Genomic DNA, 25237 nt, shown 5'->3' on the forward strand with positions numbered 1-25237 from the left:
TCACTTTCCATCAACAGCTCAAGCATTTCCAGCACTCAAGACTATTGATTGATAAACGAGGGACATGTCCATTTCTGAACTGAAAATATTGTTTTGGCTTGATTCTTTCTGAAGGACACAACAAACGACATCCATTAATACGATGTTAACTCTGCGTGGGGAGAAAAAGAGGGCACATGACATTGCCCAATAACTTCCAGACCAGAAGCCAGATCACAAACCCAATTCATCATCCATCCTCTGACAGCTCTAATAGCACAGCCGCCAAATGGACACAGATGAGAGACGAACGGCGAACATCGCCATGTTCCAACCCCAGTTTTATGACCACAGATTTCGCAGTTCTGAAAATCCTTATTTTGGAAATACATGACCATGTAGTCTGACAATGCCTGGCCAGCAGCACTTGAACGTCAGAAAAGCTCTGACTACCGTAATGTTTGTCATCCAGGTTGGGAAATATGAAGATTGTGCTTAGTCACAGTCTAGAAATAGTCACGGCGGAGGCATTCTTGGATCTGGCGCTGGCCACAACAGCACCACCTTGTAACAGCAGCATCTGGGTTGGCTGCAGAATTTTAACTGGACTGAATAATGCTGTATCCAGTTGCCTTGACTCAGAACTACCACATGTTTTTTTATGAGCTGAAGAGCAAAGTGATTCAGATATCGGCTATCCTCGGTGAATCACACATAACAAAAGTCAGCCAGGACATTAGTGCCTGGGGGGGGGGGGAATCCTACTTTCCTATGCATGCAGATATCTTTAAGAAAGCGTGTAGGAAAACATCACGTTTGACTGCATTGGTAAAACCATGCATTCAACAGTCGCTGACACTGCGTCCATAGAGCTCACAGCCAAAACCAGATCTATATTAAGACTTCCTGAACGCTGAAGGAAAGCAAACTGAATCTAGATTGTATCAAACTCATACAATGCACCCTTCAGGGCTCCGAAACGCAAGAAAACAGTTGAACTGTTTATCCAGTGTGACCTAAAAGAATAAAACGGCTCGATTTCCTTCCCACACTATAAGCCACAGGTCTTTAATCAGGACAGATGTACGGGGCTCTATCAAAATATGCTATCAAAGAGGAAATTCAAAAGGGGATAAGTGCAATGGGCCGGGGAGCACATTAAGGAAATCCGTATTTACGCCGCAGGAAATGGATCCAAGTCGAATTCCGCAGCCCTCTTCCTGATGTTCAAAGAATTCATACAGATCAAGGACATAAATGTGGGACGCCGTTTGGCCTGTGGACGTTCCCCTTCGATAAGAAGGCAGTGAAGACACTCAAAAACCAAGAAGTCTGTCCTGCTGTCAGGCCTCACGTGTCCGTCCTTGAGAAAATGACGTTAACGTGGACTAAGCGTACATTCCCCAAAAGGCCAAGCTGAAGTATATCAACACAGACATGTAGGTATTTGCCTGTGTGTATTTGTGTGTATTTACATGTACCATCTGATGGATATACTGCAGCTGGTCTCATAATAAATGTGGGAAAAGTCTACATGTATGATTCCACACAGACACTCACAGAAAAAGCAGAGCCATAAATCAGCAGTGAAGCACTTTCAGCTGCATTTGTAATATGAAAGCTTCCACCGGTGTGCACAAGAAGTTCCTTATCATTAGTGCTGTTATTATCATTATTCAAACAGGATGGGCTTGCATGTTTTCTCAGTCCAGTCCCGACTTCTCGTCAACTAAAAAAACAGGATGAGGTGGACTAACAGAATATTCTCAGTCTTCTAAGGAACATTTAGCTCCTGATAAAATGGTGAACATCACTAAAACCGCAGCGTCACGTCTGCGGTTCCACGTCGTACCTCATCAGGGCTGGAGGCCTGGTAGACCCTGCACGTGTCTTCGTAATGCTGCTCGGCCTCGGCCTGGTCTGTCACACCGTTGGACTCGTACACCGGCGTCACGTTGTGCACCAGGGCGATGGCCTTCACAGCCTCGTGAACTCTGCTGCTGATGGTTTTGCGGACCTTCGTGGCTGCCGGAGCCCTGGAGGCTGGAAGGTCATGGGTGGGCTGAAGGGAATTACAGAAGGTGCTGTGATCAAAAGAAGGGCGCGCAGGCATCTGAGAAGAGTTATAACATGCTTTCTAATGGGAGGCTTTCATTTGGCTCAAGGTTCTTCTAAGAGTGGGCAGCTATTGTAGTCAATAAAACTAACAATCTGTACTGTCAGGAAAAAAAGAAGCTGTGTGAGTGACTGAAAACCTGAGGCGTTAAACTGGAAAGTAAACAAGATGTATGGACACTTACACAACTCCTGTATACAGCAGCACACAAAGCTACTGTGAAAGCACAGATTACTAACTGGAGGTGTGGAGGTTTTAGTCTGAGAAACGAGAACGCTTCACTAAACCCAGTTTCAATCACGGCTGCGATAGTGGCCTGTAAACATATCCAGATGTGTAAAGTAAATATGAACAATTTGCTATTTTTAGCAGACTGTGCGTTCCAGGGGTTAATGGCAGCGTCATTAAAGAAGTCCGGTCAGTGCTCTGCTTGTGGGCTAATCCTGTTTCCTGCTTCACTAACCTCTGGTGTCGAGGGGGACAAAGAGTGTCATCTGAGGTCAGGAAGCATTCAACCAAACAATAATCACAAACCGATCTGTTTCTGAAAACAATGCTCGTGTCTGTTTGTTTGACCTTTTCCCAAGATTTTAGAATTTCAATCTTTAGTTTTGTTTGTTTTCTGAATGTTCTGGGTGAATTCGTTCATTTTCAGTCATTTCGTCTCTGTGACGGACGCGGAGCAGCGCTCAGACTGCGTCGTTTACCTGCGTGTAGGCGCTGAATACGTGACTTTGTACTTCGTCCATCGAGTCCATCCCATATGCAACAGTTCCGAGGTGGAGCCGCCTGAACACCATTTCATTCTGAGTGAGAGTCCCTGGTAAAGATGACATTACAGGCATTGAAAGCTAATTTCAGCATCACGCTGCGTGTGACACTTCTGCATAAAGACTGACAGCAAAAAACATCAAACAGTGTTTTACATTTTGGTTTCTACATGAATATAATTTTGGGAACTGACTCTTCCAGCTTCAAAACTTCTGTAAAAGTATTCCTACACCTTCCCCAGGCTGAGCTTTACAAACATGAATCAGTTACTTAAAGCAGAGTTTTCATGTCACATGTGGTGACTGGAGAAAAAAACCAGTAAGAAAACCAGAAGCCGTCCCTTCGACACTGCACACAACCTCCGTATCCTCACACTCACTTTAAAAGCATTTTCCGCCAGTATATCAAAAAGACCTCGGGGGCCTCGCACGTACATTAGCCTGACCCGCAGACCCCGCCGGCCTTATCGCAGTCTGGATGGGAAATGGCTGATCATTTTATTGGGCATGAGGGCTGTAAATCTGACGTGTAACACCTCGCGCCTCAGGAAACGCACTAGTGGAGGTGTTGTGCTCTAAAGGTGTGTATGGATGAGAGACTTTGGGTTTTTTTATGATTTAAGGGTCCAATAAGTAGCAGGTCTCCGAGAGCAGAGACCCCACCACATAGCAAACCCCCCCGGGGAAGGAAACGACTTAACTCTGTCCTACTGGATACTTCCTTGGCAAATCCCCAGCACAGTGAGCTTTCATTGTAGCGCTCCACACGGTGGCCATAGTGACTCTTTTCACCACACAGTCAAGGGTTTTTAGCAGAGAGTGTGCTGCTTCTCACAGGCTCACCTGTTTTGTCAGTCAGCAGGTAGGAGATGCGTCCCAGCTGTTCAGGTATGGTGCTGGCCCTCACCATCGTCCCAGGGATCTTGGAGTCTTTCTTAATCATCCAACTGAAAACTATCTTTCCCATATCCAGATTGACACGCAAACTTCATCACACAAAAACAGCGAATGAGCGTTTTTCAACTCCTCATTGTCAATACAATGCAACACCGCAGAGGTGAGAGAGGAGAATGTGAAAACGTACCTGATGGGCACAATGTTAGAGAAGAGCAGCAGGAAGCGAAAGATCTGAAGGTACCAACGGCCAGCAAAGTGCTGCAGGGCCACCATCACCAGTGAGACCACCACCAGAGCTCCAAACAGGATCTTGGTCAAACAGTTGACTTCCAAGTCAAACAAACCCACCTGCCACGAGGCAAACATTAGGACAAATTTCAACAGAAACGCTCTATGTAAGTAGAATATGGAAATCTAAGAAAACCTACAACTTAAAATCAAAATCAAATCAAAATCTTCCAACTAAATACATCCTCATGCACAGTAAGCAATCAAACGTTGGTCTTCGGGCTCTGGTTCATGCTACTGTACCTTGTGCCTTGGGTTGGAGGTGTTCATGACACTGCGCAGCTCCCTGCCTGTGTAAATCACAACCCCCACCACAGTGCCTGCAGCAGGGGGAGAAAAAGACCTTAAAAAGCTGCCCAGGTCAATATAATAAAGGGACAACATAAAACACGGTATGTCCAGAAGATGTTTCCCAGACTTATAATCCTGACATGAGTAGACATTTGGATTAAAGGATGCATATTTCAAATTGCATAATGGAAAACATATGAGAGCGCGGTTTAAGGTGGATTAAATCTGCTGTGGAAGGAGCACACTTTCTTTAGCATTATGCTGAGCAGCCCCCCGAGCTATTTATAAATGAGCAAAGCGTCTGACTGTGTGTGTGTGTGTGAGCGCGCGTGTGTGTTTGGTGAGAGACGTCGTAAGATGAACAGTTTGAAGGAAGCGACGCTTCAGTGCTGCTCTGTGGGTTAGGAGCGAAGGCTGGTCCTGGTTATTTCCTGGTTATTAGCTGCCTCTTCAGCAGAGCTGCACCATCAGTCACACATTTACCAGAGGCGACCACGCTGCTGGCCCACAGAGTGTTCTCGATGCTGAGGCTCTCGTTGACCGGAGGGTCCCCGTCTTCCTGTAACACCACAAATATAAGAAGTGACACTCGAGGACAGAAAAACGGTCAAATAACTGCTGTCTTTGTTAAATGGAGGTTTTGTGAATGTGTAATACAAACACTCACTCTGGTGAAAGTTCCAATAAAGTTGTGGATATCGATGTTTGGTTCTTCGGCATACACATACGATCTGATTTGCAGAAGGTCCTGTGAGACATCACAAACATGGTTTATTCTCTATTTTCACTGCTTTGCTTGAGGCTATAACTTCAAGTTAAGCTGCTAACAGATTAATACTTCAAATAATCGATGAGCATTTGGTCTGTAAAATGTCCGAAAACAGTGAAATAGTCCAAAACCAAAAATACTCAATTCATTATCATCAAGAAAACCATCTGAGAAATCACAATCAGTGATTTTTTTTGGCATTTTTACTTAAAAACTGACTTAACACTATAATCAAAATAGCCACCAGTTTACTTTCTGATGGATGAATTGATTATTCAGCTAATCGTTCCATCAGCCTTTAACTACAGATCAAACTACACCTCAGCTACGTCACAACAGTCTGTAAAACATTTATTCATTTATCATTCAGGATGATTGCGAATGAAGTTGTCTTGTGAAATATAAAAACATCATCTTGAGTATTTGCTTTGAAGAACTGCTCACACCCTGAAGAGCTCTCTGAAAAGCTCGGCCTGAGGGGAACCTTCAGTCATGACGGTTTCTGATGACGAGGCCGCCCTGCGCTCACGTTAAATCACCGTTCTGCTAATGAAAGACTTCACTGAGACCATCTTCAGCACGTGCAATTACTCACATATTCAGGTAAAAACACGACACAGCAACTGCACAAACGCAGCGCTCGACGCACAATCCCCCCCGACTGCCTCTCCATCTTTATTTTCTGACTCACGGCAGCAGTTGGCAGTCTCTGCGTGCAGGCCACTGGGAGGCGTAGTTTCCAGTCCGTCTCCCCGTCCAGCTGGTCAGTCCGCAGGAAACAGGAGCCTGGGAAGGAGAGGACAGGAGCTGTCACTGACGCCGGGTGCAAACACATCCACCCCTAGAGGGCAACAACAGACGGGCTTTTAGTTAAAGGACACATCACACATCCCTCATTCCTGATGATTCATCGAGTGTGTAAATCACCACTTGTATATTTCAGGAGATACTGAAGGCTCCTGTCAACTGTCGCTGCTTCCGGATTATTAGCTCCCAGTTTGAATAAACACATGAAAAAGGGGCAATAAGACAATTTAGCGTGGAGTCACGGATGAATAGCAGGAACCTCTGCGAGTGGGACAAAGCTGCATTTTACTGTTGGGACAGACGTGAAGGCATCCACCACAGCCCATCCCCCCGCTGCCCCGCATGCGTCATCCTGCCCAAAACTCCCAGCCCTGGCCTAGGCTCTTCATAATTGACCTAATGGCCTCCACATGGAAGAGAGATAACCGAGCACTATTTCCAGTAAAACAAAGCTGCTGTTTTTCTTTCCATAGGAGCGGCTCCTCTTACAGAGCTGCATTTCTGGAGGCCGAAGATGAAGCATCTCCCTGCGATGACATTAATGCTGCGCTGAGCTTTGGAGGTTGTTATTTTGAATGGACTTATGTGTATTTTGTATATGTGCAAATAAACAATGCGATGCAATTCACTAAGTGCGCCATCCCTGACAAATCTGCTCCTAATCCATATTTGATTATTCAGATGAGGCATCCTCCTCTCATGTCTCCGGTTTTGTCTTTGCATTTGATTTCTGTGTGTCCCTCCATTTTCCTTTTTCTTTATCTTCTCATTTGACAGACAAAATCAGTCATAGACGAAGATGAAGAGAAAACGCTGTTTTGTCTGCAGAGTCCGTCTCACCATTACTCTCCACCCAACCGCGCTTTGAGTGATAGTTTAGTACTGGACTCAATTACAATCTAGACATTGTAGGACTTCCTGTCCCGGCTCAGGGCTAATCCCTGCACCTCAGCGCCTTTTAAACAAGTCATTTCCCGGGCCGGCCAGCCAGGCAGCCGGCTCGTTGTGGAGATCTGGATGAATGACCAGCAGATGTTTACCATTTCTTTCAGAGGTCCTTAAAAAGATCATGTCAGCAGGAACACGCTGGTTCTACAAAGAAAGGCAGAAAGAAAAACATGACTTCAGCATCACTTCCTGATCCTGCACTTCTCCTCCTCCCCGCTCTGCCTTTAACTGCACAGAAGTACAACTTTTAGCTTTTCCTGTGTCACATTACCAGCAGCCAGTCAGTCAAAATAATAAGCCCTGCAGCAAATCATCCTGTCGTGGCCTGAACGGGACCCTGACCGGGTTTTACACTCTGCCTGACCTGCTCCCTGTACGGCACCACACAAATTCTGCATTCAGTTCATCTGGACAGCCTCCCAAAAGCTGAACTGTGCATGGATTATTGCTAAGTGGTCGATACTCTAAGAAAGATTATTCGAATGCAGGTCAATTAAAAGGTTTCTGAGGGACTCAATCACTCAGTCATATTGGTGAAAGGACAACATGTGTGACCTTTCCTTCAGCTGCGTTGAAACGAGCTGGAAACTGAAGACCGGACTCACTTCTCGTATTTCATGCACAAAGAGAATCCGCTCTGTCCACCAGAGGAGTGAAACCTGAAACGAACTAGGACCTTTTAAACAACTGCAAACTACAAATGGGCTTTCAAGATGAGGAAATAGTAAAAATAATACATAATGGAGTTTGCGTTTAAGATCTAATCAAAGGCGTTCTGGGTTCACGTCTGCTGTGTGTGCATTGAGTCTGACAGGCTGCGGCTCAGCATTGATCACAAGATTACAAAATCTTTACTAACTCCTTTCACCTCAGTCACCAGAGCAGCACAGATTAACAGCCCCCTCATTACTCGCTGTCAGATAAACGGTAACTTGACAGTCCTGAAAAGCAGAACTATCCGCAGGTGTGGATTAAACAATCTTTAACAAACCTTTTCCACGATTATAAGATCTCCAACTTGAATGCTGCTGCTTTTAACCTTCACTGTGCCTGAAACACACAACAGGTTGGAAAGTCAATACAGTGTTTTGGAACTCTGGATGTGATTTGATGAGTGGAAGAGTGAACTTTTCTGAGCATTTCATGAAATAGATGCTTCAAAGAAAACCACAAAATGTTCCCCTGTGTTGAATCCAACATGGCTCCAGCCACGAACGTCTTCTCGGGGTGAGCTGCTGTCCTGCACGCCTCAGCAGTCAGTGAATTTGAGAGAGCAATTTTCCTCACAGATTTGAAAGAATGCTGGGGGAGTTGAGCCTTTTCTCTCATTTCATTTGGAATGAACGGGCGAAATTGTTTGGAAGAGATCACTGACCCTTGACCTCTGCCGTGACCTCAGGGCTTTGCATATGTAAGACATTAAAGCACATTAATATTGCTATGCGTTCGGGTTCAAGGGACTTCACGTGAGCGTTCTGCTCCACTAAAGCTCAAACATTTTACATATATCTAATATTAAAGATGAAGCTTTGATTGATATAAGCCAGCGTTTCTTTTGCATATTTATTGAGAAACATCAATTAACTGATCAGTCGATCAGTTAAAATCAGGCTGATTTTATTCTGATAATTGATTTATCTTGTTCCAGCTTCTCAAATCTAAAGAAATGTTGCTTTTCTTTGTCTTATTTGACAGGAAACTGAACAGCTTTGCTTTTTTGGCTGAATGAAAAGCAATTTGAAATCATCCTCCATGAGCGGAGGGAAACTATTCCGGCCATTTTTCACTTTTTTCACATTTTACGGACAAAACTAAACACAAAAACTTCACTCAGTTTATTCCTCCTCACCAAAACAACACACCAAGTTCTGACATCATAAAGCTTCTATAAAGCACAAGATATGCACGGGGGCCGCTATCATGGAGGCAACCAGTCATTGTGTTTATGGGTAAAACAAGCTGCCACATCAAAGGGGAAAAGTGATGGAAACCACAAGAGGTCTCCTGCCTTTTATTGCTGGTAGCACTTTATACCAAGGCCTCTTATGTACACTTTTACATCTCTGCTTTGAATTACCCACCATTTCCCCTAGCCCCAATAAGCTTTAACAGGACCAACCTCCTACAGTTAATAGACGCTGATGCTGAGAAATAAGCAACGTGGTTCAGATATCAACACGAGGAAGCAGCGTCCAGGTCTCTAATCCGTACCTCTCGTTGAAAGCTTGCTGTAAATCTGAGAGTTCACTTCTTTGTCTCGAATGTAGCATCTTATTTCTTCAACTGCCTCCCTGATGACGGTGACAATCAAAACGAGACCCTGGAGGATGAAATGTCAAAGAGAAACGAGTTATTTCCTCCAGAGCAGAGAGCAGCTAACCGACTGTACATATGTGAAAGCTGTGGAAACTGCGTTTGAGGGAAATACTGAAGATTTACGTCACAAAATACTGACAGGCACAAATTCAGCGTGAAAAAAAGCAACGGATTGACTATGATGATTAAGAACGAAGGGAGGGAAGCTTTGAGCCACATACCAAAGGGACCCAGTAGGTGTAGAGAGCGCCTAAACGCAGCTCGTTGACAAACTGAGAGCAGGCCAGGAGCAAAAAGTACAAGTTGAAGAAGTACTTGAACTGATTGAAGAGAACCTGTGAACATAACGCACAGAAGCACAGAGTGAGACGTCTGCTGTGCATGTCTGACATTTACTGCAAGCCTTTTGTTGACTGATGTTGACAGAAAACGTATTCGGCCTCCGTCTGCCGGGCTACGACATCGCTTTGCTGACCTGTGGATGAAAAGCCGTCTGTGGAAATGAAAAATGACTTCAGGTAAAGCATTTTTCTCAACACAACAGACCAAACTATTAATTTACTGAGAATATAAACAGCAAATTAATTGACAACTGCACATTTCCTGTAAAATCAAACGCAAGTTCCTAAATGAAATCCTGTGTATTAAAAACTCAAACTGATGCAAAAATATACCTGAATATAAACAGTATGACAAAATCTGTGACACATTCATATGATCTTGTGCTGACATGTGACCCAGGCCCAGTAAACAGTAAAGCATTTTCAGTGTAGCTCAGTTTCAGCCTTGGACTCTTTTCACTGTACACTGAACACTGTAACACATAAAGTAGTTTTTCCTGCACTTGTGTCAGTCTTCAAATTAACACTCATGCAACAACTTTGCTCAATTTCATTACCACCAGCGTGCAAGATTACTACCAAGTTAAAAGCTGTGTCTTCACATGGCTACTGTACGTCATTTCCAAAGCTGCTGCCATGTGGAGATCATGAAGCATCAAGACTACAGTATGTTCCACTGACAAGAACTTCTTGACATGAACCAAAGTCAATAAAAAGCATCATCATTTGCAATGCAAAAAAAGGCTTTGCTCTTGTCTTCTGCTTCCCAAACAAATCTGAGCTGCTTTCACTGTCTGACTTCATGTACAAAAAAAAAAAAGGCATAAGATCTTAAGACAACTGAATGTCCGGAAAACAAATGCATATGTAAATCAGGCTGGGGGAGAATGCGATGGACATGGAGACACACAGCTTAGTAAATCCTGTCCATGTGATCATGAAGCGCTTTGAGAACATGCAGCCGTTTGTCCAAATGAGGCCGAAACGATCAAACGCTGTCACACTTCAGATGATCTTCATTTTAACGTGAGATGTTCCACCGTTTATGAATGACTAATGATCTTCTCATACTGTCGGCATGCCAGCTGAGGAGCGTGATCAATATTTTATTTACAAACCAACATCACTAGCATTTCAGTCCAGCACGTTCCTATGAGAGTGCAAACTGTGCATCTGTCAGAAAACACCCTCTGGTTTAATACATATTAGTAAAATATAACCATCCATACGTATGCTAACAGGCAGGAGTTTGGGAAACAAGACTACAGCAGTCTTAGATTAAACTAAAGAAATATAAGCCTAAAAACACAAATAATATTCATATCTGAGGCAGGTATCTGATCCAAACAGAGTCACAAAGTTCATCGACAACTATTTGGATAATTTATTAATTTGCTTTAGTCCCTTTTGAAGCTAAAATGACAAACATTTTCTGGCACCAGCCTCTCAGACCTGACTTTTTCTGTTTTATGTTGCTGTAAACTGAATATCTTTGGATTTTGACCTGTTATAACACCTTGGGCTCCACAAAGTACAAATGGAAATGTTTATTTTCTGACAATTTACAGACTTAATTATTAATCTGGAAAATAACTGCAGCCCTCATGTGATCAACAGCAATTCAAAATGAGTCAAACATTACAATGAGCTTCAATGTCTTGACATCCCACAATGTTAGCACCCAACAGCGAGGAGTGAAAGACGACAGCCAAGATGACCACAGTCCTAAGATTATGACTGTCCTAAAGGGAAAATATGGCAGACGAGTGACAGCGAATCAGGGCCAGGCTGAGAGAGGTGGGTGGTGGTTCGGGGGTTAAAAGGGAGGGAGGGTGGAGGGGTGACCTTTGACTGACACTAACCGCAGGCAGGAAGGTGAAGAAGTTGTACTTCTGGTTGTTAATGACATTCCTGGGGTACCTCTGCTCCCTCTTTTCTGGGTGGCCGAGCCACACGGTGCGGGGACGGAAGTCACCCAAGCCACAGCATCTCGACCACGGGCAGCACCTGAAGGGAAGACGTCGGGGAATTTCACGTTTAATCTCACCATTTGGTTCAACAGCCATCAACAAAAAACAAGTCAGTGTTTAGGATTTCGTTGATCAACTTCGGCTGTTTCACGTCAAAATGAAGACTCTGCAGTTGTACTGTGTGACACTGTCAAGACTACGGCTCCATTTTTAATGAATTTCCCGTCACATCTCTTAGTTAATGTGTTGCTTACTGCAGCTACAAACCCACACAACAGACAAGGCTTGACTAAAGATCCATGACCATGGAGTCCGGAGAGATTATGGCTTACAGAATAAACATTAACCTCATGAGGAAAAGGGTGGCCACTCCCTTCCATCTACCCAAAGAAAACATACCATATCAATCAGCTAAGAGCCCAGTGACTTCCTGATTAATAATTGAATGACTGTGTTAGTTATAAAACACTGAAAAAAAAAAGGTGTGACAAATAAAAAAAGCCTGGGTTAGCTGCAGACAACAGGGTTCTACTCAGAGATTAAGGAAACGATCGTTTTATGACATGACTCAGTTTTTTATACACCCTCACAGTTTTCACTGTCCAGAAGTCGTCTGCTGGACATGGCATCTTGTCCACTGCTGTTAATTTCTGGAGTTAACTGTGTGATAAGACCTGCAGTGGATGAAACACAAGGTTTCTGCCCTCCTTCATATGTGAGAGCTTCAGTTTCGGGGGCCTGGTGTTGTGCACGCGGGCTCATTGTGATACTGTCACGGCTTAGTGGAACAGGTGGACAGCATGAAACCTTTATTAATATCTATTAGTAACACCTGTGCTTTTCCTACCACGGTGAGTCAGAATGTCTGCTGTGAACGAGACCCTTTTTGTTATGAACTACTAGGTCAAACAGTTTCTCAATGAATTGATTAGCATTTAAAATGTCACTTAAATATTGTTTAATTTCTATAAAACATAAAAAAAATAGTGGGTAAACAAACAGAAATTTGCAATAGCTGAAACCACATACATGAATCCACGCATCCATCCATGCATTCACATTCACACACACACACACACACACACACACACACACACACACACACACACACACACAAAACCTTCCTACAAAACCTTGTGCAACACTGAGTTTGGAAGTTATGCACCTTTTTATGGGAGGCACTCCCACTGCCACGCCCCCTTTGAGTCAACCAGTGTGAACACACACACACACATACACACACACACACACACACACACTTGACCACCATGCCAAATTTCAGCCTGCTGGGATGAAAACCGTGGCTGCCAAAGGGTGGGGAAATCTTTGCGGACCAAATGAGAAAACGCTTAGAGAGCTGCTGCAGCTAAAAAACATGCCCTTTCAAACTTCCCAGAAAGCTGCTGTCATACTCAAAGGTCTTGTTTTGTCCAACCAGCTGCTGAAATCCTGCAAATCCTCGCATTGGAGAAGCAAAAACAAGTTAATGTTTGACACTTGACTGCAATCTTTAGGTTCTGTAATACGCTCAGTTGCCAGTTTATTAGGAACACCTAGCTAAAACCACGGTGGTCTGATGCAACAGTAATGCTGTTTTTACTGAAACTGCTTTGAGAGCTGCTGATCCCGCTGTGATGAGATGTAGTTGGTGGTACTATTGATCTGTGCTGCATAATACAGAGAAATGTGTGTGTTCTAACGCAGCCTGCCCTCTGATTTAAACTGAAAACAGAGCACCTTCACGTTGATGGAGGTAGGATTTATTGTACTTTTGTACTGGACTGCCTTTGTTTAAGCTGGGTGAGTGTGCACCTTCCATGTCAGAGGATGGGCAGGTGAGCTGAGGTCAGTGATGGATCAGGTGTGACTGTAACCAGAATGCTAACGGCAGAAAACTTGTAGCAGCTAGCTTCAACATGTCTGCCTTCTGAACAGCTAATTAGCGGATCCTCAGTCTTTGTTCAGTGTGTTATCAGAGGCGGTGACATCAGCCCGGCAGCCTCAGCAGACCGCTGGCTGCACGTCAGCCCTGTCACTGCCTCTTCCTCATCATTCAGCAGGCCTGCCCCGTTACGTGCCGGTCAAAATAAACCTGCTTCACGTAGCTAGCACGAGAAATTAGCATACACTTGTGTAAAGTCGGGGCCTACATTCGTGCTCTTTGAGCTCCGAGCAAATATTGACATCATGGGCGTCATGCACTTGTTCCGACTGTAGCCCGGAATAAGGATGCCTCTGGTAGCTCTAGCTAGCTTTTAAAGGCTAAAATAAATGGCCGCATCATTTTTATTAACAAATACGTGTCTGTTAGCCGTCGTTTCCCCCCTGGCTGCTCTTTTCCCCTGAAACCCGCCGCCGTTTAGCTAGTTATTGAGACACCGTCGACGCTCCGGTGAACGTTTCAACGGCTGATGTGACATCGGCAGAAGCTCGCGAGCGAAACACGTTTAAAAGACAATAAAAATGGCTCCCTGTCGATATTCCCGCACTGTTTAACGGTCTTACCCATTTCTGTGTTTACTGTCGTGTCTTTTCGGCCGTCTCACGGGCTGCAGCGGGATGTTGTCGGTCATTCCTGCGGCTCCCGGCGGCGGGTGGAGGCTGTCGGCGGTCCGCCTGGCTGTGGCGGCGCTGGGCGGAGGCTCCGCTGCTGTCAGTCAGACAGGACGGTTCAGCGGAGTCAGCTGGGACGCGAAGAGCGCTGATCTGACCAGTTTCATCACGAAAGATGTGGATTTTTAGACCTCTATTAGTCCAGGACTAAATAAAATAGAACCAGGATCAGTCTTGAGGAGGCTCATCTCAATGTACTTACAATTTATTGGATAGTAGAAATAGACATGCAGCTAAAAAACAAGGACACCAAAATAAACATAGAATAATTATATACATACAAGTAACCCAGGTGTAAAAATAAGTACACATATAAACATATATGAAACAACCAACAACATACAGAGTCTATAATCAAGTGTCAAGTGTTGTAAACAATACAAATAGTATGGAAATATTGAACGGATGTGCATGAAGTGGCTTTTATGTTCAGTATGTATTCATGTCTATATTCAAAGTCACTTTTATTTGTCAATTTCTTCACATGTACTTAACATACAAAGGAAAAAATATGCAGTACTCACAGCCTGCAGTTACATTTGACAGTGTGCGTGACAGTATTTGTACTATACCAGCACATATGCCTTTTATGCTACTTACTACTACATCACATTTCAGAGGGAATTTGCGCGTCGTACTTCCACAACATTTATTTAACCACTACAGCTACTGGTCACTTTGATTTTACATTACACAGACCTGTGAGTATGACGCATTATAACAGATGAAATGCAGGTGTTTTCAGCTGTTAGGGCTGATTTGTCCTGCTCAGGTTGGATCTGTAGGATGGTTAGGGATGAATGACTGTGCACTAATGTAGCAGAAATGTACTGTTTGTATACTGCATGCCAAAACTTTCAACTTCAGCCAGTGATGCAGAAGAGGCACAGCAGTGTTTGTTATCATGATTTGGAGTCACCACAATGACGATGCGTTGTATTTACCCTTAGTGTTTACATCCTGTGCCATGCTTCAGTTTTCTGCAGAAAATGTTGTTTTTATTTCATAAGAATCTAGCTGACATAAAAACAACTGAAGTATTCAATGCAGTAATCTTCTTCATGCAATCATGTGTTCACAAAGCGGTAGCCTCGCTCCATCCTCACTTGTGAACGACTGAGCCTTTCCAGGATGCCCCTTTCATACCCAATCATGATACTATCACCTGTTACCAATCAACCTGTTTACCTGTGGAATGTTCCAAACAGGTGTTTTTAGAGCGTTCCACATCTTTCCCAGTCTGTGAAATGTGTTGCTGCATCAGATTCAGAATAAGCAGATATTTACAAAAATCAATGAAGCTGATGAGGTTGAACATTAAATACAGTCTTTGCATTTTCAATTGAGCTGTTATACCACAGTACAGGTGTTTCTGTATCCCCAATACTAGTTTGAGTGCCCTATAATGACAGTTATGCAGAGTATTACATCATGTAAAACTCGTGATGGGAAAGGCCACTGTATGGTCGACCTAAAATGGATTGTGGACACACATGATTGGAGAGCGCCTTCAGTTGTGGATGCAAATAGTTTTTCGTTGCAGATGCAAAACGGGAAAGGATTAATGGCTGCTGATGGGTCATGAGAATAGGAAAAAAAAAAATCACTTGCGACATCTGAAGGTTAATTGATGTAAATTAGGGATTTTATGTGCATTCAAACTTGCCTGTGCTGGTGGCATCGGGGGTGGGGTACATTTCAGTGCGAGTTGCAAGTGCAATGCGGCCGAATGGGTTTCCCACCACCCGTACAAAGTCGACTCAAGTATCAGCTCAAATAAGTTTGGCAACAGTCTTCTGTGGTGAATTGACGACAGGAAAAATGTTGAAAAAGTCACCCTGATTTTATTTTTCAAAATCAGAAAACATTTAGGCGAAGGAAACATTTGAAAAACAAAAACATTTACATTGTAAACAGGCCAAATTGGCTCAACATTACTTGAATTGTAGAGACAACTTGAAAGCAGTTTTGACATTGTTTGCTAAAGAAAGGCACAACTTGGCAAATGCATATCGATAAGGAATGTACAGCAGGGGCCTACGAAGTACTCTGACCATTCTGAGTTGTGTAAAGTGTCCAGTGATACATTCATTACTGTTCAACTCAGCAGGTTGAGAATGAAAAATCTTATCGCATACTCGAGAATGTATCGGAAAATGTACAGATCATTGCTGTGAGAGTTGGGGGGGTGGAGGACAAGTAAAATCTAAACGAGGTAGAACTTACCCCCCCGAACTCAAGCATTTTGTGAAGCATAAATAAATTAAATGATGCTACAAGCTGATAAGATAAAAAAAAAAGTCTGACAGCTAATCGAAATTGTTTTTTTGAAACCACATCTGAGAGGAAGGAAAAGTTAACAAAATAGTCGATTTGCCCTTTCCCTGTTCAGCCATCACGATAAAAGCAGTGAAATGCAACTATAAAATGTAAATGTAACCACAACCTGAAATAAAGTGCAGGCATGAGAACGTTAAGCATATAAAAGCCTTCAGACCTCAGCCAACTAAACTTGACTCTGCAGATTTACAAGTGGAATATGTTTGTGGGGGACTTTTGGAAACTGATAATATGAACTAAGTGTAATGGTACACAGTACAACCCACTAACTTCTCAGTCTAACGAAGCCTTCAAAACAACCTTCTGGTGCAGTGAAAGACAACAGCAACATGTACAGTTTGAGTTAGGCACTTGGCAAAAGGCTCGAGTCAGTAACTACTGTACCATAGCACCAATGGAGCAAAGATGAAAGCCTATTCCATAACCTACACTATCCGAAACAGATGACTGAACTGTTGCACCTTGATATTTTGGAATAATCCACCAATCTGATCAATGCCCCTTCAAAATGAGACACGCTAATGACATTTACCTCTACAAAAATGTACAATGTCATAAAACATATGGCACACAATAGGAGGGAAAGTAGTCATCATAGATACATACCATTAACTACACCATTATATCTGAACACTGAGACATGGTGCCATGCCCTGAAACTTTTCCTATTAAAGTCAAAATCCTTCAAAAGTATCTAGGAGACGATCTGAAGTAAAGCAGTTTCAAGTAAGTTATACATTCAAACTTCTGGATAGACAGCAAAACAAAAAAAGAATGCACAGGAGAAAAAAAAAAAAATACCCGCATATATATTTATGTAAAATAAAATACAACTACAGTAGTTATATCAAGTTCAACTAAAAATAACACTTGAGAGTCATTCAGATCAGGAGGGAAGAGAGCTGCGATGAAGTTACTGGAAAAATTCAAACAATCTAAGCAGAATTCTACAAAGTTTCTTCTGAATATCGATTGTACCTCATTCGAAAAGGACACATTCAAAAACAGACTTCATGTGATGAATTGATGGCTGAAAAGCCTAATTGACCGCAATTTTACCCTCCTCCATGAAATGTGGGAACTGTGATTTTGGCACATTGTCGGAGCCGTTCTTCTCAATTTCGGCCATGGTGGCAGGCAAGCCCGAGTGGGATCCATCCATCTTCATGAGGCCTCCAGTGGATCCAATCAGGGGCCCACCGGCAGGGCTCCCGGGCAGCGGGATGCCGCCGCCCTGGATGACAGATATTTCATTGGTCTTCATGGTCAGGCCACCACTGAAGGCAGCAGCATACTGGTTCCACAGAGAGGGGTCGAAGTTTATTTGTGGAGCACCCAGTTCTTTGGGGGCCTGCATCATTTCTGGTAACATCTTAGCTTCGGAGCTCATTGCCATCAGCGCCATGGGATTATCCAGAGACAAACGCTGGCCACGCCGTGACGAGTTGTTCCACATGTGAGTGCCGATATGCACCTAAAAAAAGGAAACGAAAAAAAAAAAAAAAAAAAAGCCAAGACAGTTGATTACAATCCCATCACACACATTTGCAAGTAGGCATCTAAAATTAGGGCTTCAACTAACAATTATTTTCACTATAGATGAATAAAATCAATAATTTACAAGTCTACAAAAAAAGTGACGTTTTTAATTAGCTTCTTTTGTCCAATAAACACACCAAGACCTAAGGAAAAGCAACAAATCCTCAGATTTAAGAAGCTGAAACCAGCAAATGTTGGACATTTTTTGCTTGAAATATGATTAATCTTTGCAGCGCGACTAAAAACAGCCTAATCAGCACTTTGTCAGACAAACAAAGACGACCTACCTTTAGATTTCCCTTGGTGGTGAAGGCCCTGCCACAGATGTTGCAGGCAAAGGGCTTCTCTCCTGTATGAGTGCGCTCGTGGATCTGCAAGGCACTGGCAGATGAGAAGTTCTTGCTGCACACATTACACACGTGCTGTTTGGTTGATCGTCGCGGTGCGGCGGAAATGGAGGGCATGGCTGTTCCCTGAGGCATGTGGGAGCTGAACAAACCGTGCGGGCCCAACGGATTCTCTGGAGGAATCTTCATCTCCAGACTGGCCAGACTTGATGGTATCCTCATGAAAGGCATGTTACTAGGAACTGTTGGCAAAAGGAGGTGGAAAATTACATCAAAGCATCTAACATGACAGCCTCTAAAAATGCTTTTCGTAACCAATACTCACCATAGTCTCCGTTTGTGAATGGAACGCCGGGTTCCTCTTTAATTGCTTTCGGAGTGAAGCTGCTGGAAGCTGTGAGGTCAAGGGCTCCACCCGACTCAGTGCCACTTTGAGCACCACCATCAGCCTCCGGTTTTGACACACCACGGGCATAGTCGTCAATGGCAGACTCGGGAGACTTGCAGCTACTCGTGTTGTTGTTTACTGGGGAAGATGAGTGGAAGGACATGGCAGAGTCAGAAACGGCAGGACTACGGCCGTTCTGATATTCCTGCTCTCTTGGAGCCGATGGGGATTCTTTGGATGTTCCCTCGCTTTCTGAAGTGGTGCTACTCTGTCGTTTCAGTGCAAGAGCAGAGGTGAGATTCTTCAGAACATCTAGGCTGGAAAACACAGCGGGGGGAACATGCTGCTGTGGTTGTTCCTCAGAGGCAGATGGGAGGGACTCTGAGACATCATTTGGCTTGTGGGGGTTCAGCTCTGCCTCGTGATCCTCCATGTTTGCGTCAAAACCATTGGTATCCATGGTATCCTCTGGTAGAGAGGACTCCATTGCTTCTGCTGCTTCAAACTGGTTTTCTGGCATCGGGGTGTTGGGGATCTGCCCACCCATGTGCATACGAATGTGCTGCTGCAGAACCACAGCGTTGGTAAACTTCTTCTGGCAGATGGGGCATGAGTGCTGCATTTTAAGAGGAGTGTTAGCCCTGTGCACGCCATAATGGGCCTTGAGGTTACCTTTGGTGGAGAATGCACGGCCACAGATTTTGCACTTATAGGGCCTCTCGCCGGTGTGTGTACGGTAATGCATTTTCAGCGAGCTCTGGCAACTGAGCACCCTATGGCAGATTACGCACTCGTTGGGGTCATTGGTTCTCTTTTCCAGGCCATCCACCATCTGCTGAAGTTTTGCAGTCCCAGAGCTCTGTTCTCCTGGGAGGGCACTACCATTCATATGATGCAGCACTCCAAGCAGCTCTTTAGTGTCCTTCTGATTGGGATCCAGTCCAGTCTCTTGGCCAAACAAGTTAGAGGAAACAGATGGGGAGCCATCACTCGTTGATGGGGAAGGTCTCTGGGAAAATGGGTTCTCTGCAAAGCTCTCAAATGTTTTCAAGCCTGGCATGGATGAGGGGTGGAACCCAGCAACAGGATGGCCTAGCATAGGCTTAATTTCAGTCAAATTTGACTCATCCATGGGCACAGACATGCCAAAGGGAATGCCACTGCTGGTGGGAATATTGTCAAGGTGCTCTGGCACAGGATGCGGGTTCATGCTGATGTTTGGGTACTTGTCTTTATGCCTCTGGAAATGCACTTTGAGGTTTCCTTTGGTTGTGAAGCGGTTTCCACAAATGTTGCACTTGAAGGGCCTCTCGCCGGTGTGAGAGCGCAAGTGAATCTGGAGAGCACTGTCATTGCCAAAGGTCTTTCCGCAGTACTTACACTTATGCTTGTACAATGAGTCACCGTTCTTTGACTCTGGTGTGAGGTTCAGCATCTTTGTCTTCACTTTTTTGGAGGACTCGATCCCTGCTTGGATACCACTGAAGGTGCTGGAGAAGCCCATTACACCTGGTGACTGTGGCAATAGTGCTGGTAAACGGCTAGCCAGATCTGGAATGCCCTTCAAAATGTCTGTTTTAGAAGTCATTGAAGCCAGTCCTGCAGGTAGAGACGTAGGGATGCCGGTGGGGAGAGGTAGTTTACCTTGCTTCATTGTCTCCATAGAAAGGCTCTGACTGCCGGTCCTTTTTCCTATCAATGCCGCTGCAGCAGACAGCTGTTGAGAGAGATGTGCACCAAGAGCTTTCAGAGGGTCCATTACTGCCCCTACTGATGACTGCAGACCCTGTGGAGTCATCATGGCTACCTGGATTCGAATCTGTTCTGTGAGCTGGATTTGCTGTAGCTGCTGTTGCTGGAGGCACACTAACTGTTCCAAGATCATCGGGATGGCCTGGATGGCTTCCTGTGATGAGGGAGGAGATTTATTATTTGAAGAATGTTGGGAGACAGCCACCTTAGTGTCTGCCATGGTTTCAAGAGTGACATTTGAATCTTGGAGTTTGGACAATGCATGGAAAGCCATCTCAGGGCTGGCAGCCACCTCTTCCCGGTCCCGTTGTCCCAAGTCCTCTGCATTCTCGTCCTCTGTTCTCTCCATGTTCTCTGTATTGATATTTGACAGGGAATGACTGCTGGACCGACTGTCATCATGGTCACTCGTTAGGCCATCGGGAGAGCCTTGCGAGTACTCCTCAGGCACTTCATTGCCATCTCCATCTTTCATGATGACCACTTGCTGACTTTTAGTGCAATTTTTCTCATGCTCAAGAAATTCTGCTTCATCAAAGAACTCGGCACAGCACTTGTTGCAGACCCTGGTCTCCTCCATTCTGAACCTCTTCACTTCGTTTCCAGTCTCCTCAGCTTCATCATCTTGAAGAATCCCTAAAAACAAGAGGATACATGATTTGAATGACTGCTTGTCATACAGTTAAGACAACATTTGATGGATACAGTAATATTTGGGGGGAAAATTAATTTAGCATAGTCATAATATAGTCCAGTATAATCAGTCGCAACTTTTGAAAACAATATTAGAGGTCATGTCCAGATAAGTCAAAATGTGTTAAGAGAGAACAGATACAACACACCAGCCTGTAATATTTTCACTTTGTGATGCTTATTATTAAATGCTGTGACTATGTGCGGATTTGAGCCTATTTTAATCTTTGAGGCTTCAGTTTGCTGTGTTTATTGGATAGTCCCGTTCCTCTTATTTTGTCCACTCCCTGTAGGTCTCTGCACTGGCTGTTGTCAGCAGGGCCAGCAGAGGGCAATCATCTACCTGTGACACTATCCAGAACAATGTCCACAAAGACAAAGAGCCCTGAGCATTAAATTACTGTTTCTGAAACATGCCACCAAGCACTTGCTAAAAATCAGATCTGTTTCCACTGGCGCCACGTGTGGGGCCACACTAAGATCCAGTAAAGGATGAATCTATCTTCCACAGTAAGAAATTAATCTCTATAAAACAAAGTTTACTATGCAAACATGGGATGGGGGGGGGGGGGGGGGGGGGGACAGAGGGCCAATCTAATGCTGATTACCTTCAAGCATTTTCACAGCCTGTGAGAGCCTGACAACTTCTCCTCTGTGTATTTTAATTTGTCTACTGACCATGAGGCCATTTCACAACTGGGTGTATTGTTAAATGCTAATGCTTCAGAGAAAGGGGGTAGACCACCTGTTTGCATTTGCCCGAGGAAACTGTTGGACTTGTTAATTGCTCACCAGGAGGCATTGAAGCGGTGTTACAAAAAAAAAAAAAAAAGTTGAACTGCGTTTCAAACTGATGTATGAGCAAACAGAAAACCACCCACATGTGCGCGCTACAGTCCTGGAGCTCTTCATACAATCAACACCAACAGGAGCTGTGCGCAAAAGGTGGAACTTCATATTCAGCCGTGCACTGTTTTCTCATCCTCCAATGGAAAAAAAGGGGGAAAAAAATCACTACTTGTGGATTAGGAAGTAAAAATGAGGAGGCAACGCGCTGGTTTACCACTTGACGGCGCATGACCTTTCGTGGGGTACATGACACGAGGTCAGACTAAACCTTCAGCTCACGGGGCTTGTGGGCAACACAAAATCTGAAATCTTTCAGCAAACTATGGAGTTATAAAGTCAGATACAAACCGCAAATACGCTGCGGCTCTACAGAGCAAGTTACCAAAGTTACCCAACTCTAGAAGGTGAGGTCTCCGGCAGCGCTGGAGCCTGCATATGGCACCACCAAAACGCACCCCCACCCAGTCTCCACAGAAAGGCCACTGCTCCATCCCCCACCTCTCCACATATGTACGAAAGGAAACAGTCATGCATTAAACTGGGGGATTTATTGCCTTTAGGTCAGCTTACTCCAGAGTCACATTTCATACAGGTTTTGGGGACCTTTGTTCAAAAGCTCATTTTGACGCACGCCAGCAAGAAAATATCAGGAATCAAACACACACATTACTACATTAGATACAGAAATACTCCAAGCAGAAAGTCATTAAATTTACGACACAATAAAAAAATGGCGACTGTGACAATAGCCATCTAAATTCAGTCAAGAGGCTCTGAAAAGCCGCAGTAACATTTGCCAGTGATTAAAAGTTGTGCGTCAGGACAAATGAGAGCAGTTTGTTCGCAAATATCTGAAGGAAAAAACTGCATCCCGAGCAGAAAGGCAGTGATTCAGTGTCACAACTTCCCACACAAGTCGACAAAGCATCAGACAAGCAACAGGTAACGACACGCTTCATTCAATGAATCCAAAAAGTTCAAAAAGGGATCGACCGGCTTCACTTCCCACGAAATCACGACCCCACAAACCTCAAAGGCATCGACGATTCAGGGTGAAATGACTCATTTGTTAATCTTTAAAACCACATAAAAGAGCTAAAAAATAAAAGATGCTTCATCGTTTGACCTCTGGTGAGGTATTTAAGTAAAAGCTGACAGCGTTGCGTTTTTTAAACACCTGTACTGTGTTTAAAATCATTTCTGAACGCGTCGCTTCCCAAAACTAAGCGTGACTGCTGGTCAATTCAGACGGACAGCAACAGGTCAAAGTGCGAGAGGAACAATGTAAAAGGCAGCAGCCCCCAAAACTTTCACATAAAATGTCCCACAGCTCGCAGCACGGCATGGCGGGGCCACACGGTCACTTTCCCGGGGAACCCTCTCTCCTCTCCTGTGCGTAAACTTACCGTTTCCCAGCGAAACGGGCTCGTCGGAGTCGATGTGCTGCGGTTTGGCTTGCTTTCGCCTCGACATGGTGCAACCATCAGGAGCAAAGAGTTGCAAACAATTTCCCTCTCCTTCTCCTCCGAATTCTTCGGCTTGGAAAATTAGCCCCTCAAGTAGAAATGCGCATGTCAACGTAATTATTATTATCAATAATGCATTGCGATTTATCACGGTCCTCTGACAGCTGATTGGCTCCAGTCCAAGTGCTCACACATTATTCAAATGCGCTCCCCATTGATGAGCGGAGCGCAGCGGCGGGAGGGGGCGGGAGGAGCCCTGCGAGTGGCCGGAGCGCAGGATGGAGGCAGGGTTAATAACACCCAACTCATCGCTCCTTTTCCTTGTTCATGAAAAAAAAAAAAAGAAAGAAAGAAAAGAAAATATTGTCACCGACGCGCACAAGCGAGAGAAAGATCAGCCGAAGCTGGTCTTCAGCTGCTCGTCTGCTTTTAACTTCTGACTCTTTTAACTCAGGAATATTATGGAAGTAGAAATATTTGAATGATATTCTTTTAAGCAGTAACCATACGCGCTTTTGTTTTATTGGTCAGATCCATGCACACGTGCTGTTTCTGTATATAAGTGTGTGTTTGTGTTGTATTTTTCTGCCCAGCACTTCCAGGAAACCCATCATGAGTTATTCCCTCTCACAGCTTTACTCTCATATATTTATCATGTTTCTGTAACTAAATGTGCTGCAGCTGTGATCCAATCATATATATGTGGTATCACCATAAAATTCACATCATATTCCGTCAGTATTTATAGATGTGTTGGGATATTATTGTAACTAATAACGAGGAATGGCTGTTTATTAGCAGTAAGGGTATAAATGTTCAGCCAACAGTTTGAGGAACGTACACTCACGTTGAGTGTTCGGACAGCTTTCTTCAGGTCTATATATCCATGATGTAGGTTGACAAAAGACATAAAATGACATGAGGTCAATTTTAATGGATAATAAAACAAAACATAACTGCTTTCATTGTTGTTTTCATTGTGACTGGGAGTTTCTTGCTTTAAGTGTGCAGCTGTGCACACTTACTCATGTGTCTGTTCCAAATATCCTTCAGTATCACACACAGAGATCACTTCACTGCTGTGAATGTTCAGACTAATGCAAACAATAATCTGCCATTACACTGGTGCTCTTTGGCTCCTGTAGCTCAGTCCTGTTCTTTCTGTTAGATGTTAGGCTACCTGAACTGTTGACAGAGATTATTATTTATTAAGGAGGCAGAATTTGTCTCATAGTTTCTCCTGTTTTTGCTACATGTAGCAGTGAAGCCAACATAAACTGGTAAATCAGATAAAATAGAAACGTCGCCCCAGTCATCAGGTGCTTTGTTGCGTTCTAGTGTTTTACATTAAGGCAGTAAAAAAAACCATCTGCTGTGTTATGGAGGGAAGAAGGTGCTGTAATAATGCTGCGTCACATTAACATTCACCTTGTGGGCACGGCTGGTGCAGCAGGGATATTCCAGGAAGTATCCTACACCTCCCTGAAGACGGTTTGCACAAGGGGAGAAGCTTTAGGAGCGCAGTGATCACCTCCTGCACACTTAGACTGAACTCAATAATAAAGGTGCGGATTATCAGCTGGTCAATGTGTTTTTATCTGCAGAGCGGAGATACATGAGGTATGCTGTACAGGATGGATAACTTGCCTTATTTGTAACTTTATGCAGACAGGAATTTATTTTTGGAAAGTGACATGCCAAGCACATACCAAGCCGTGCACAAACGCTGCTGTTCAGACACGGAGGGGTCATTTGAGA

General features: G+C 44.1%; 2 protein-coding genes across 2 annotated transcripts in view; both read right to left on the bottom strand.

Moving 5' to 3' along the window:
- The window catches only part of atp9a (ATPase phospholipid transporting 9A), a 30160-nt gene extending 16033 nt beyond the window's left edge, over positions 1-14127 (bottom strand). The window contains exons 1-14 of the mRNA XM_076740488.1: positions 13998-14127; positions 11385-11529; positions 9403-9516; positions 9077-9185; positions 7857-7915; positions 6958-7009; positions 5802-5896; positions 5009-5089; positions 4825-4900; positions 4294-4370; positions 3950-4110; positions 3709-3851; positions 2803-2915; positions 1832-2041 (exon numbers count right to left, since the gene is read on the bottom strand). Of these exons, the coding sequence (XP_076596603.1) occupies positions 1832-2041; positions 2803-2915; positions 3709-3851; positions 3950-4110; positions 4294-4370; positions 4825-4900; positions 5009-5089; positions 5802-5896; positions 6958-7009; positions 7857-7915; positions 9077-9185; positions 9403-9516; positions 11385-11529; positions 13998-14065 (1503 nt within the window). The 5' untranslated portion in view covers positions 14066-14127. The remainder of the gene's footprint in view (positions 1-1831; positions 2042-2802; positions 2916-3708; positions 3852-3949; positions 4111-4293; positions 4371-4824; positions 4901-5008; positions 5090-5801; positions 5897-6957; positions 7010-7856; positions 7916-9076; positions 9186-9402; positions 9517-11384; positions 11530-13997) is intronic.
- A 1857-nt stretch (positions 14128-15984) lies between these two features.
- Positions 15985-23535, bottom strand: sall4 (spalt-like transcription factor 4). The gene is made up of 4 exons (XM_076741361.1): positions 23420-23535; positions 18657-21107; positions 18272-18573; positions 15985-17919 (listed from the first exon to the last, which is right to left on the bottom strand). The coding sequence occupies exons 1-4, from the start codon at positions 23484-23486 to the stop codon at positions 17485-17487; spliced, it is 3255 nt and encodes a 1084-aa protein (XP_076597476.1). The 5' UTR covers positions 23487-23535; the 3' UTR covers positions 15985-17484.
- Between the last annotated feature and the right edge of the window lie 1702 nt (positions 23536-25237).

This window comes from Chaetodon auriga, chromosome 10, assembly GCF_051107435.1.
Source record: "Chaetodon auriga isolate fChaAug3 chromosome 10, fChaAug3.hap1, whole genome shotgun sequence".
NCBI lineage: Eukaryota > Metazoa > Chordata > Actinopteri > Chaetodontiformes > Chaetodontidae > Chaetodon > Chaetodon auriga.

Excerpts from the sequence above, each read along its gene's own strand:
- sall4 (XM_076741361.1), bottom strand. The coding sequence starts at position 23,486 with ATGTCGAGGCGAAAGCAAGCCAAACCGCAGCACATCGACTCCGACGAG. Across the intron at positions 21,108-23,419 it reads GCCCGTTTCGCTGGGAAACG|GGATTCTTCAAGATGATGAA; the intron begins GTAAGTTTACGC and ends TCTTGTTTTTAG. Across the intron at positions 17,920-18,271 it reads CCACCAAGGGAAATCTAAAG|GTGCATATCGGCACTCACAT; the intron begins GTAGGTCGTCTT and ends TCCTTTTTTTAG.